At 36.9% G+C, this 14086-nt stretch overlaps 1 protein-coding gene across 1 annotated transcript in view; it reads right to left on the reverse strand.

Moving 5' to 3' along the window:
- TBC1D22A (TBC1 domain family member 22A) overlaps positions 1-14086 on the reverse strand; it is a 167017-nt gene that overhangs the window by 91405 nt on the left and 61526 nt on the right. The window contains 1 exon segment of the mRNA XM_084306248.1: positions 6974-7062. Within this exon segment, the coding sequence (XP_084162374.1) occupies positions 6974-7062 (89 nt within the window).

A 14086-nucleotide genomic window follows, 5' to 3' on the forward strand; every position in this document is an offset into this window, starting at 1 on the left:
AGCTCATACAATGAACCAAAATCTAACGTGAACTATACAGCTAAAATGGCAGGGCATTTGGATGTATTTGTATGAAAGCATTAACTCTAATTTGATTTTTTGTTTGTTTAAACATTTATATATTTATTTTTTATTTAAAGAACAGTAACTGTTAGTTCCAGAAGTATTGTGCTCAAAGTACAGCAGTATGGTACTCGGTTACATACCATACAGCAGATCCTCTGTAAAAGTAACTTCAGATATTTAACAGTGAAAGCCAATGCAGAGCTAGAACACCACCACTTCCATCATTCACCTCTTCCCCGTCTATGAATCTAACACTGTTTTCTTTCTCAAAGTATCACTTACTCCATATACATCTGGAAATGCGAACCAAAACTGCCATCGTGGATTTTAGAACAGTTAAGTTTGCTCTTCACTATATTTGATCATTTTTTGGATCAAATGATCATTTGAGCTATTCATTTATTTTCCAATTCATTGTTTCAGATGCAAATGAACACAGCTGAGGGTCACTCTTCTACTTGTGCTCACTCATCTATCTGGGCAGATCCTTGTTGGCTCCTCAAGACCTCTCTTCTAATTAAACTATGCTACAGATATTCCCTCTTGTGGTATCTATAACTTTCTGAAGTTTATGAAACTGTGAAAGACGAATTTTGCAAATGGTTAAAAAAAAAAAAAGTTTTCTGTTATCTAAAATTCTTATTCCTTTTGAGCTTACTGGTAGAGGAAAAAGCAAGTAACAGAGTTAAAGAAAAACATGCCAAACTCATGGAAGTCATGGAATATTTCTCAGGGCAATACGAAAGTACAGTGGTTGAGATTTCAGTTCCTCTACCATGCAATTTAATTGGCGGTATCTGCTTCCAAATTTGGCATAACAGCTCTTCAAAAGACCCAAGTTGTTATATATAGCACCGACAACTCTTTTTAGGATACATTTCCAATACAGTTCTCTACTGGCTTCTGCAGAAAAACATGTTCCAGTACTCAGCTCTCCTACCTATCCCCCCTCACACCTGTGGGTTCTGCCTCATTACTCATCCTTCAAGTTTTTGTTACATTTCCTCATTTATTCCTTGTGTCTATATTAAGCAAAAGGCAAGATCTGAAAAAGTCACAAGGAACTGAAAATCAGATTGTTTTACCTCAACAGATCTTCAGCAAACAGCTGATGTAAAACACCTTATTTCTAACCATTATTCTTGACGTTAAGTATGTGTTCACATATGTCAAAGTATGCACAAGAACACAACAAAACCAATGATAAATATAAAAAAAAGTCATGCTTTGGTGTGCACTAAATTCCTCAATGCTCTGCTCTAATAGCTTCCAACATACTTTCAGTGAACTATGCTAACCTACTTCACAGCTGAATGGTTGTAATATCTAGTTCAGACTCCAACATATAATTAGTTTCACCTTACAATACAAAAGGTTAAGACTTTATAATGTCACAAGGGCTCAAAACTTGCTTCACTCTCAAATCTTTGTGTTAATCACCTGTACTTATTCTACAGAGACTAATTTCTAATTGCCCTGCAACTACAACTAGGTCTGACAGGATTTTTTTTTCCTCCAAAAATAATAATTAAAATTTAAAGTATTTCAATTGCAGCCTTCACTAAACATGAAGACACGAACATACTAGATTAATTCTTACTTAAAAAAAATAAAAATAAAAGGTTAGAAAATTTTAAATGGAATAAACTTGTTTAGAACATGAAAATAGAGAAAATAAATGCACTTAAAAATGTATGGAAATAAAGAAAAAAGGCACTGAACAAATTTAACTCTAACTGCCACTCCACACTCACAGAAAGAAAAGAGTAAGAGATCACAGAGTTTCTTAAAAACATGTTTAACCCCTGGGAATTAAATCCCACTCATTTTTCTCTCTCTGTTCTGAATGCAGACAATAAGATATAATTTGGCAAGCTGTTTACATTGAAAAGTAAGTCCTGAAGTAATGTTTTCTGTGGATACACTGAAAAAGTGATACTGAGCGAAACTAAGGATTGGTCCTACCTGCATTTTTAACATGCAGATTAAAATCACCAGATGTTGCAGTATCCACACCATACACCTCTTACATTTTTAATTGCCTACAGCATAAGGCAGATTACTGCAAACGTACATTCTAGAATTTTCAACCACGTATAGCAATGTGATGCTCTGATGCATATTGTAACAAATCTATTCCATTTCTAATTGCCATACACAACCACAGTACTGACAGCTATCTGTTCAAAATATTACTCACTTATGGTGTGCTAAAAAGAACACAGATGCGTTTCAAGTAGGCGTTAAGTAGTGTGCACTTCCAAAGCAAAGTTAACCAAGTTCAACATAGCTCAGTGTTATTTTAATTTTAAATCTCTTCAAAATACTACAGGTACTCCACAGCAATGAGTTCATAATCGATCTGAAAAACCTTTCTTTCTGATTTCAATTATTTTAATTACACGTGGGAAAGGAATATAGACAGTATTGGTGAATGCCATCTGGTACATTACAAAAACTGCTGTAGGCATACAGAGAAGGAAACAAAATACTATATATAAATATATGAACTCAAGTATGTTATTAATTAAATATAATGTATAAATATATACAAACATATATGTCCTTCAATATGTAATATTTAAACATATATATATATATATATATACACATTATGTACTTGCACATATGCACACAAAAACATACCATGTTACTTTTCCTACTCAATGCTTTGGAAATATTTTCAAGTTTCAAAGAAAAAACTTCTTATCTACACATCATAAATTTTAAAAATAAATAAATAAATGAATAAAATGGTTTAAGAGGAACACTCTCGTTAATTTGCTTTGACATTTTGTTAGCCCTGAAGTGGTCAAGCAGATGGATCACATGATCTTTGAAGGTCCCTTCCAATTGCACTATTCCATTCCATTCCCAGGGCAGAAAATGAAATGCATTTGCAACTCTCTAAGCTAAGAACCTCGGGAAAATGATGCCCTCTGGAGGTAACCTTATGCACTATGTAATATATCGCATGTACCTTTGCTACAGTTATCATTAACAGGAATACTCTCTATTTTGAAAATTCAGCTTTTATAAGACTTAACTAAACAAAGTCCACATCATTTACTTTACAAAGACGATGACTGAATAATTTTAAGAGATGAGGAAAGCTGAAGAGGGAAAAAAAACAACCTCTTACATCATCATTAAAGAATGAAATCCAAACTGAAGAAAAAAAAAAAAAACAACTGTCAATAAGTTGATAATAATGAATGCAGCCAAGCGCAAATATAGGCACAGTGTTTTTCATCTTTTCAGGTCAGACAAGCTGTTTGCCAACGCAGATCTATAAAACCATCAGAACCATTTACAAAAGCAAATGGAAAATCTTCATGTGTTGTTTGTTTGTTTTTAATAAAGTTTTATCATTTTGATCAGAGCTTTTAAATGCTTCTTGAACCTGGAAATTACATTGTAAATTCAATACACATAATTCAGGACAAAAAGAGTATGCACGGACAAGAGCAAACACACAAGTGGGCTGGAGCATACTGTCTGCACAGATTCCATAGCATGTTCCACAATTACTTCAAAAGGCTCCCTGTAAAATATCTTTCATCCTTTGTAATTATTAAACCCAACTTCTGAAAGCTTAATTTCCTACACAGTACAAATGAATTCTACAAAGTGTTGCAGCCCCAGCTTCCTACCAGAAAAAATATCTTATTTTTCCTACATGAGATGATGGAAAATGCAATACCACATTACAAGCAGGTAGTGATTCCCAGGCTGTGTTATAAAAGTATCCATAGTTTCAGAATCACAGGCCTAATCTTTTCACGGAATGGCTGAGGTTGGAAGGGACCTCTGGAGGCCATCTGGCCCTACCTGCTCAAGCAGGTAGCCCAGGACTTGCTTCTACTGGACTATGTAATCAAACCTCAATTTTACACAAGTGTTATAAACTACAGGGACTGTTAAAGTAGCAGTAAAAGAAGTGCTCAGAGTATATTTTTGGGTTCTGGTGTAGGCTAGACAATAATTCAAATGTGGATAAGAGCTAGAAATCACGAACATGGATGCTTACAATTCCAAAAGCTAATGCTGTATTTTTTTTTTGTAGCAGATTTTTATTCTAAAGCACAGTGATAGCACAGGATATTTTGTATAAAACATAAAGAACAATGTGTTACACATAAGTATTCAGAAACAATTACATGCAGATTTGTTCTCTTTCTCAAAATAGTACTCAGTGACAGGCTAGAAAACTGCATTATTGGCTTCCAAAGAGAAAAAGGCTCTGTAAGAACTTCTGAAGAAAGCTGTCCTGAAAAAAACATTAGTCCTTGGGATAAATCCTACTGATGCCCTCCATTTCTCTTTCTCTAAGTCCTAACAGGCTTACTATAAGCCTTACATATTTGGCTACTGGGCCAGAAGATCCCCCGCACCCCGTTTTAAGAGCAGTCAGCAGTAGATGACTACAAGACAGAGTAAGGATACAAGCAAGGTAAGCCTGCAGTGATATATTTGCAGCACATTTTCAAAGTTTCCAGTTTATACCACTGAGACTTCCCTAACTCAAGGCGGTATCTTTGTAATTGAAGTTACTTAAAGACTTTACATCAACCAAGCTTTAAACTGTTCAGGTTTTATGTCCATGTAAAGTGTTTTCCATCCTTTGAAAAGTAGCTCCCTTAACCACTCTTTATTTGAAGCCTTAGCAGCTTTATCAGATACTATCTAGGTCTTGCATCAGAAGAGATAGAAAGCAGTGACTTCCTATTCACCTTCTTCATGCAGCTCATCATTTTAGAGACTTCTGTCCCATACAACATCCATGTCTCCAAATTGGAGATGCACAGATTTGACAGATAGACCAATCAGTGTGAAAAATTGGCTGGATGGTTGCACTCAAAGAATAGCGGTCAATAGCTCAATGTCCTGGCTGAGTCTAGTAATGACTGGTATTCCTTAGGGGTCTGTATTGGGACTGGTATTATTTAACACTTTTTTGGTCTCCCCTGAGCCTCCTCTTCTCCAGACTAAATAACCCCAGTTCCCTCAGCAGCTCTGTACAACACTTGTGCTCCAGGCCCTTCACCAGCTTTGTAGTCCTTCTCTGGACATGCTCCACAGCCTCCACGTCCTTCTTGCAGCAAGGGACCCAAAACTGAACACAGTACCTGAGGAGCGGCCTCACCAGAGCAGAGTACAGGGGGACGATGAACTCTCTCGTCCTGCTGTCTACACTATTCCTTGTACACGCCAGGATGCGTTGGCCTTCTTGGCCACCTGGGCACGCTGCTGGCTGAATAATCTGTCTGAGGTCAGATCATCAACACCCAAGATACAGTCCTTGACTACTCAGATTAAATCTACCCGGACCCATACAGGAAGACTATAGCAGTTACGCTTTTTTGCATAACTATTCCAAATGTTGAACAGACAATAGCAGACACACTTCAATTAGTGTTACATCACAATAATGGGACTAACAAAACAATTATGTTAATTACATTCCAACAGCGAGTAGCTACAACACCTTTATTGCATGAGTTGGCTTATTAACTTCCTGGGATGACTACATTGTTCAATAAAATGTATTTTTTTCCTTCAGGTACTAATAAAGCCTTCAAAGACTTCTATGAAGAAGACTTTCAAACAGGACTTTGAAGATCTAAAGGTCCTTTGGAAAAGGAAAAGTAACAAAACAGCACTATAGTGTATATGTTTTTCCCTCAGAAAAAGTCTTTTCATTTACTTGAATGATTCTGATTCTAAGCCTGCCCTTAATGTTGGTCATCCTTAAGAGTAATTTACATGTATGCTCTGTAAGAACACTGTCCTGAATTGAGAAAGGTTAAAGCTGCTTACAGAAAAATTTCTAGACTCTTGTTCTACTTAAAATTGTCTCCTTCATTTTAAGTTTAAAACAACATTTATTCTAACAGATTACATAAGAAAAATAGAAGCAGACATCTGAGCATGAATACAGAAAATACCCTGAATAGAAGCTCCTGTTGTGACCATATTTACACTTCAGAAGAATTTAGTCTCACGTATGACACACAGATAAACAAAGAGAGAAACACCTGTTAGGGATATTATTTGATAAGTAATTACTACAAATGCTATGGCTGTCCACTTCTCATTAGAAGAAAAGCCATGTTATAATCTTGAATAGGCCCAAATGCCTGCCTTGATTGCCAAGCCTGCTTCTCACAAAATTTCTCCTGTTTATACATTCACTATTAATACCTAAAGCTGAAAAGATTTTAAAGTGTTCATAGTAAAAAACAGCCTTATGGAAGCGACTGATATTGAAAAGAATGACAGCATTCCCAAAATAACGTATATCCATCAGAACAGCAGTCTTCACTCAAGAAAGAACTTGCTGTCAGCAAGACAGAGCAGTCTGTCTGCAGTCATCAGAAGCCATCCCTATAATTTTATGTATTATCATTCATAAAATTTTACAACTCAACTTGAATTTTTATTCTAAAATAAAAAGTTGTTACTTCTGTAAGTGATTTAAAGCCCAATTCTGATGAAGCAATCCATTCCCAACCTTATTTTTTTTTTCTTTTTCTTTAGACTAGTCACAGCTTCAAGAGAAGAAAAGGAGACTATGTTTTGTCATTCTTAGGATACAACTTGGACAAGGCACTGTCATAAAATGAACAATCTACATTTCTGGAAATTACTAAACAGTTATTACCATATAGAAGTTCTGTCTCACAGATGGAGTTACAGTGCTAGTAACTGCAGGAACAAATATGTAGATGAATATGTAGCTCAAACGTTAGGAGAGCTACATACAGAAATAACAACTGCTAGCATTCTTGTCAGGACTCCCACATTTCTAAAACTTGCATTTCTGCTGTCATCAGGATCTGTTTCAACAGGAACTGGAGCATGACTGCAGTACTGTCTTTCAGTATCAGCCATACAATGTGCGTACAGATTCAGTTAGTGGAGGTGGTTTGGGAGACTGGCCCACTAATGTCCACATTTTTGCTGAAGACACCACACTTGGAGTGCCACGTTCAGCTGAGGAAGGCGGGAAGAAAGAGTACCTTCTTAATTTAGCTAGGCTAAATGGCACGTTGGGCTGAAACATATCCAGAAGTGCTAAATAAGCTATCATTTGGTACCCTGTGGTACCTGTGATACAGAAACTTCACTGGTGCATGAAAGCACACATGCAATACACACAAGGTCCACCAGGGTGGGGATCATCCCCCTGTACTCTGCTCTGGTGAGGCCGCTCCTTGAGTACTGTGTTCAGCTTTGGGCCCCTCACTACAAGAAGGACATTGAGGCCCTAGAGCATGTCCAGAGCAGGGCTATGAAGCTGGTGAAGAGCCTGGAGCACAAGTCCTGTGAGGAGTGGCTGAGGGCACTGGGATTGTTTGGTCTAGAGAAGAGGAGGCTCAGGGAGACCTCTCTACCTGAAAGGAAGGTGTGGGGAGCTGGGGGTCAGCCTCTTCTCACAGGGAACTGGTGACAGGACCAGAGGGAATGGCCTCGAGTTGTGCCGGGGAGGTTCAGGCTGGCAATGAGGAGCCATTTCTGCTCAGAAAGAGCAGTCAGGCACTGGGACGGGTTGCCCAGGGAGGTGGTGGAGTCACCGTCCCTGGGGGTGTTCAAGGAGAGGTTGGACGTGGTGCTTGGGGACACGGGTTAGTGGTGGCATTGGTGGCAGGGGGTGGTTGGACCAGATGATCTTGGAGGGCTTTCCAACCTTAATGATTCTATGATTGTATAATGAGAGAGATAAGAGGCAAATGCTGACACTTGCATGCATATTCCTTACATATGCCTATCTTGGCTAATAAGCCCCATATTCGCAGACAACACATCTGCAATTTATCACAACCATAAACTGGCTAGCTAAAACCATTTCAGCTATGAATGCCTAGCTACTTCAATGAAATGCAGACATGATCAAGATACTTGTCTTGCAAGAGTTTAATGAAAAGAAAGAAAGCTATCACTGACCTCTTCTTCTTAAAAATAGCCCTTTGAAAGGCCCTGTGAGGAATTCTCAGAAGTACTTGTACTAGTTATTTCTGTATGGGCTTTTCAACATCTGAGCTGCATATCCTGAGCTGAGATACTTAAGATAAGTATCAGTTCCCACAGACCTTTGAAAGATTTTCCAAAGAGCACTTCATCCATCCATTTATGGCTCAGACCTGAGGCACAGGTTAGCAACAACTTTCTGTAACTCAGAAGCAAGAGACAACTCTCCAGGAACCCCCTGGCAGACTACAAATCTTACTATTTAATCAGCCACAGAGATAGCTAATATACACCTCAGTACAGTACGGTCCCTGGAAATGAATTATTTCCCCTTTATTCTAAAAATTTCCAGGCCCTGATAAATAATGATATTAAAATTTTATTGCTATTTTTAATACATCTGGTTAGGTCATTACGCAATGCATATATTTCCCCTTTGGTTATTTTATTACCATTACACTTGAACATAAAATGAAGAACTACACTCAATTTTATACATGAATATTACGTTTTCAGGTGGCACAGATCAGTGTGAACTTTTTACTTGAATGTTAATGGGACTCCGTTGAGGAAAGTGTTATAGGAGATGACATAATAAAGAAAAAAAGCTAATTAAGACAGATGGAATGCAATGTCTACATAATTGACAGGAAATAATACTTGTGGGATAAGTTCGAGTTTTCTCATGTCCACAGCCATTACTCCTACAGAGGAAAATGTAGAAGTACTCACACATCATCTACAGTTTAGAAGTGTTCTAAAGAAGATTGGCTTTATCGTAAGCAGGGTGGACTGACAGCCCAAACACTTTTACCTTTTGATTCTTCAACTAGAAATGCAAGACAAAGTAGTTTGGGTAATTAAACAAGTAGAAAAAACTACAAACACATTACTTGCAATATGAATGTTCCTACCAAAATATTGTTACATACATTAATTATAGATTACAAATGTGAAAGTCTCAAATAATGCGTTAAAAATAATCAAGAGTGATTTTTTCAGACATATTTTGCATGTGGCCATGCACACTCTCAAAAAATCATTTTTTTAAATCAGTTTTAGAGTATCTTGCAAGAATACAGGCTGGAGACAACCTGGCTGGGAAAAATTTCTGTGAAAAGGACTTGGGAGTCTTGGCACACACATTCAGCATGAGCCAGAAGTGTGCCCTGGCAACAGAGGCCAGTGGATGAAGGGAAGTGATCATTCCCACTGAGCACTTACTGTGGAATCACTGAGGTTGGGCAGGAACCTCTGCAGACCATCTAGTCCAACCCCTGCTCAGAGCAGAGTCACCTGGTACAAACGGCTTAGGCCACATCCAGTTCAGTTTTGATACCCAAAGATGAAAACTTTACAAACTCTCTCAGCAAACTGCTCCATTGCTTTTTAAACATTGAAAAAGGAGGAAAAAAAAAACACATACTTTACTGTAAAACTTTTTTTTAATTCCAAAACGACATCTAGAATACCACTTCCAGTTTTAGGGACTCCAATGCAGGAAAACTATCAATAGACTGGAGCAAGGGCATAAGTCTGCCAAGGTGCTGAGGGGGATCAAGTGCATTCCCTACAAGAGTCCTGGAGAAGGCTTCAGAGGTACATAACAGCAGCCTGCTAAAACCTATGTTTTCAAGATGACATAGCTTAGTTTTAATAGCAGTGTATATCAGGAAGATGAGAGACAAGCAGCATAAGTTGAAACAAGTAATGTTCCGCCTCACTATAGGGACAAACTTCAACAAGAGGACAAGACAAGCACTGGGACAGGTTACCCTCACAAGGGGATTGTACAGTCTCCATCCTTGAATGTTTTTGAGACCAACTGGACAAAGCCCTTAGCAACCCCATCTCAGAGCTGAACCTCTTGAGCAGGACATTGGACTAGATGACCTCCAGAGGCCCCTTCCTAGCTCAATTATCCTATGAGCTCATGATTTTGGAAGTTGTCATTTGTTTTCCTGAAAAAAAAATATGGAAAGCTGCAGTGAGTTGTAATCCCTCTGGCAGAAAAGTTAAAGAAAAAAAACGTAGCACATAGCCGTGAAACACTGAAGAAGAAACCTATTACTGTGTACAGTCATCCAAAATTGACCGCTGTGAGACACTATAAGAAGCTAGTGATTAACAGATTAACAAACATAACAGAAAGACAAATTTTTAATTAAAAAAAAAAAAACAACTCCATTAATCCTATTTAAAACATTTTTTCAATCAAGTATGTTTTCTAGCCTGATAAGTGATAAGATGTATGTGTAGCCACTTAGGAGCCTATAACTAGAGAGAACAAACTGAGAAAGAAGATGCAAAGTAATTTGAGAACTCAAAATGGATTAAACTACTGTGCGATATCAAATATTAAGTGCTGAAAAAGTTCTGCAAAAGAAAAATGAGAAGTATTATTTCTGCCTGGAGCCAAAGACACACTTGCACAGAAACCCCCAGAAAACCAAAGCAGCTTGAGTAAATCTGTTAAAGCAACAGATGATTTGACCAAATTTTTTATGTCTTCTCTAAAATAAGAACTGCAAGCATGTCAGGAAGCAACCATCATGCTGCTCAATGTCAACACTGTTGTTTATTCCACAGATCCCTGTGGTTCAAACATGTGCTGTTATATTTTAAATACAGTCACATTAGAAGAAAAAGGAGATGAGTAAGTAAAGGACAAGTCAGATGCTATCAATAGCAAAACTACACCTAGGAATACATATTTCTTGATAACAGCCTTCATACTTTTGGAATCAAAAAAATGATACTGTCTGGATGGGATGAAAAAAATAAACGAGTTTTCTATTAAGAATAACAAAGGACTACAAATACATTCATTTTTCCATTATTCTCTTATGCTCAGGAAAGACAAACTTACAAAAAGGGTACTTAGCTAGTCCTGACAACAGGACCCTAATTGTTATCACAGTATATACCCTTTAAACTTAGCCAGTCCTGGTAGGCCAACATCAAATATAATGCCTATATTCATCAATATATTATGGCAATTCTACACAGATTCTTACACTGCAGTTATCACCACAACATCACACATTCCTCTTCTCTAAAATCCTTGCACCATTTATTCAGGCATCTCAGACAAAATGTAAGTAGCCACACATGAGTCTCTTGCAATATATTTTCACAGAAAACAAGAAATATTAGCACTAAGCTTGTTCAGGATTCCCCTTTGTTTGTTTGTTTGTTTTAATGTCTGTTTTTGTCTTTTTTATGTCTTTACGAGAGAGAAGCAGTTTTTGCTGGTTGACTGTAAAGATATTCTATTATGCATAGTAGATCATATGGAAAAATACTAAGGGAAAAGTCAGAATAATTTTAATGACTATTTCCAAGAAACAATCAGCAGCACCTTTACTGAGTAGCAGGGAGACCTACAGAGGATGTTCTAGGTTAGTGTATATTGGCAGCATGCTTGACAAATTGAGAATGTACAGCATTTAAAGTAAAATCTCAGCTGTCGTGAGCCTGCCTTGGCCCTACTGTGTAGTTCTACTCATGTCTTTGCTATGGTACTAGCTCAAGGTATTCAGCCCTTGAAGTAACCAGTGCTTTTTTGTTTAGTTGTGTGGTTCAGCTCTGTGAATCAACTCACAATAGCCCTCAATCAGACAGGAAATCAGGTGCAGGAAGGTGCACAGGTTTATGATAGTTTGATATGAATGAGTTTATGAACTCTGAGCATTGTTTAATGCTAAATTGAATGATTACAGGTTGCCTTGAAAAGGGTGGTCCCACCGACCCCATATCCACACAGTCCTTGACTCCCTCCAATGAATGGATCCTGCAACCATATATCCAGAATGCAAGTCAGCTCAGTAAAACAGTCTTTCCTCTTTTCTTTTTTAGCCCCTTCCTCTCAAGGAACCCACTTGCAGTTGGCTTAGTTCTCCCAACCAACTCATTCTGCACCATCACCCCTCTATTTGACTAGCAAAATGGTGTCAGCACAGAAAGAAACAAAAGAGCAGAATGTGAGCAAAAAAAAAGAAGCAAAACCTTTCATTTCAGCAGCACTCTGCAGTTGCAGTGAATTAACTGTAACATCATTAGTCACACCACTACCATAATCTTTCAAGCCTGCTTTTGATAGATGAGTGCATCTTTGAATACATCCAATTGATAATCATTCCATTAATGTAAGAGCTTAAATTTTTATCAATGCAGTTTAATTCCATTACAATTATTTTCAATAATTTGTTTATCAGTACTTGATGTTTTTGTATGAAAACACAGTTTTAAGGAGAAATGATGTCATCTCTGAATTTCTTTTTCTAGAAGAAAAGCAAAGCAGCAGCCCTACAACAGAAGACATTCCAGAAACAGGAAAAATTGTAAAATAAGCTGGAGAGGGTTTCTATTTCTTTACTCATCTTCCTTCAAGAAGATTTGAAGTTCTGACTTTTAGTTTGATATGTGGTCAAATGCTGTTTTAAGAGACTGACATAAGAAAAGCAGCATCTTTTACAGGGATCAATATGACAAAAGGAATATGCTTTTCAATGATGCTCCAACATAAAATCGAGCTAGCATTCACTTGACCTTTAACCAGGAGAAATACACTTAAGATACCCTCAAGGAAGTTTAAGTCTTCTGTTTCTCAACTCAATAGCTTAACAAAAACAAATTTCACTAAGAGTTTAATTTCACAAGGTACCTTAGCCAATGAAACATTCACATTGAAACATACATGACAGGCAAGAATATGTCAAGGCACTCTACAATGAAAGAAATATCTGTACAAAAAATGCTATCAAAATAAAGAACCTGGGTAACATGAATTTAGCTTCACTAATAACAACAGCTTCATTTCATAGGAATTTTTATTGTTACTCACATTTCATGATGATGTACAAATGATTGGAGGTAGTCACTTTCCACACATACAAATTCAACCTCCATGGTCTTCACTATATTAAAACCACTTGGAGAAATAAACACTTAAATTCTCAAACGCTTGACTAAAGCATTTAAAAAAAATAAGAAAGTTACATGGGCCCTACCAAAAGAACCGAATCCATCAAGTACTGTAGGAGCACTTTTCCATCACCTCATCTCTTAAGAAAATGTTAAGAATAAATTAACCAGAGTTTTGCTATCCTTGTAACAATTTCTATTGTCACCAGAATAATACTGAAACAATTTCAAAGCAAAGATCTTCCACATTATATGGGTAGCTCATTTGAAAGCAGGGAATAATCAGAAGGAGCTGGTATGAATATCACTTAAAAAAAGAAAAGAAGAAGCAGCAATGTGCTAAATAGTTGTAACCGTAATTTATTTTCTAATCAGCTCACTGAAAACAGCAAATGAACCCTGACTGCAACCATCTGCCTACTAAACATTGCTAACATTCTTTGTTGCCAGTGCAAAAGAGAAATCAACACCTTTCAGAAACTTTCACATCTCTATCAAAGGTCAACTTTGGTCCCATCATAATCCAGGAAGTCACTCTGATTATTTTCTTCCATATATTCTGACTTTCAGAAGTCAGAATTATGTTTACTTTTTAATAAGATTCAAAACTTTCATCTCAAATGAGACAGATCTGAAAAACAGGTATTTTATTTATAGATACATACTATTTTTGATGCCTATTGCAACACAAAGCCTATAAAATTTAATTTAGGTAACTTCTTTTTCAAGTCTGAAGTATCTTTATTTTTTTTTTTTTTTAAAGTAGATTTACTTTTATCTACTTTATCAACATTGCAGCATAAGGTGTTTCAAAATGCTAAATATCAAATACAGGTGTTTGGACTACCATTTAATCTATGCTAGATTGTACTGATTCCTCCTTCACTTAAACACAAGATGTTCCACTGCATATTTACTGTTACTTGTAGATCCTTCTAATCTTTGTGAACTTATGGACCAACTAGTACGATAGACACAAATCTTCCACTCTAAGTCTGTTACTTGTAGCACTTTAAAAATTGCATCCACAGTTACAGCTGTGGATGTAAAAAAAAAAAAAAAACATTTCAAAAAAAAAATCAGACAACACTCAGTGAAGTAGCAGAAGTATGAAGACTCAAAC

This window comes from Netta rufina (genome assembly GCF_964035555.1).
Source record: "Netta rufina genome assembly, chromosome: 1".
NCBI lineage: Eukaryota > Metazoa > Chordata > Aves > Anseriformes > Anatidae > Netta > Netta rufina.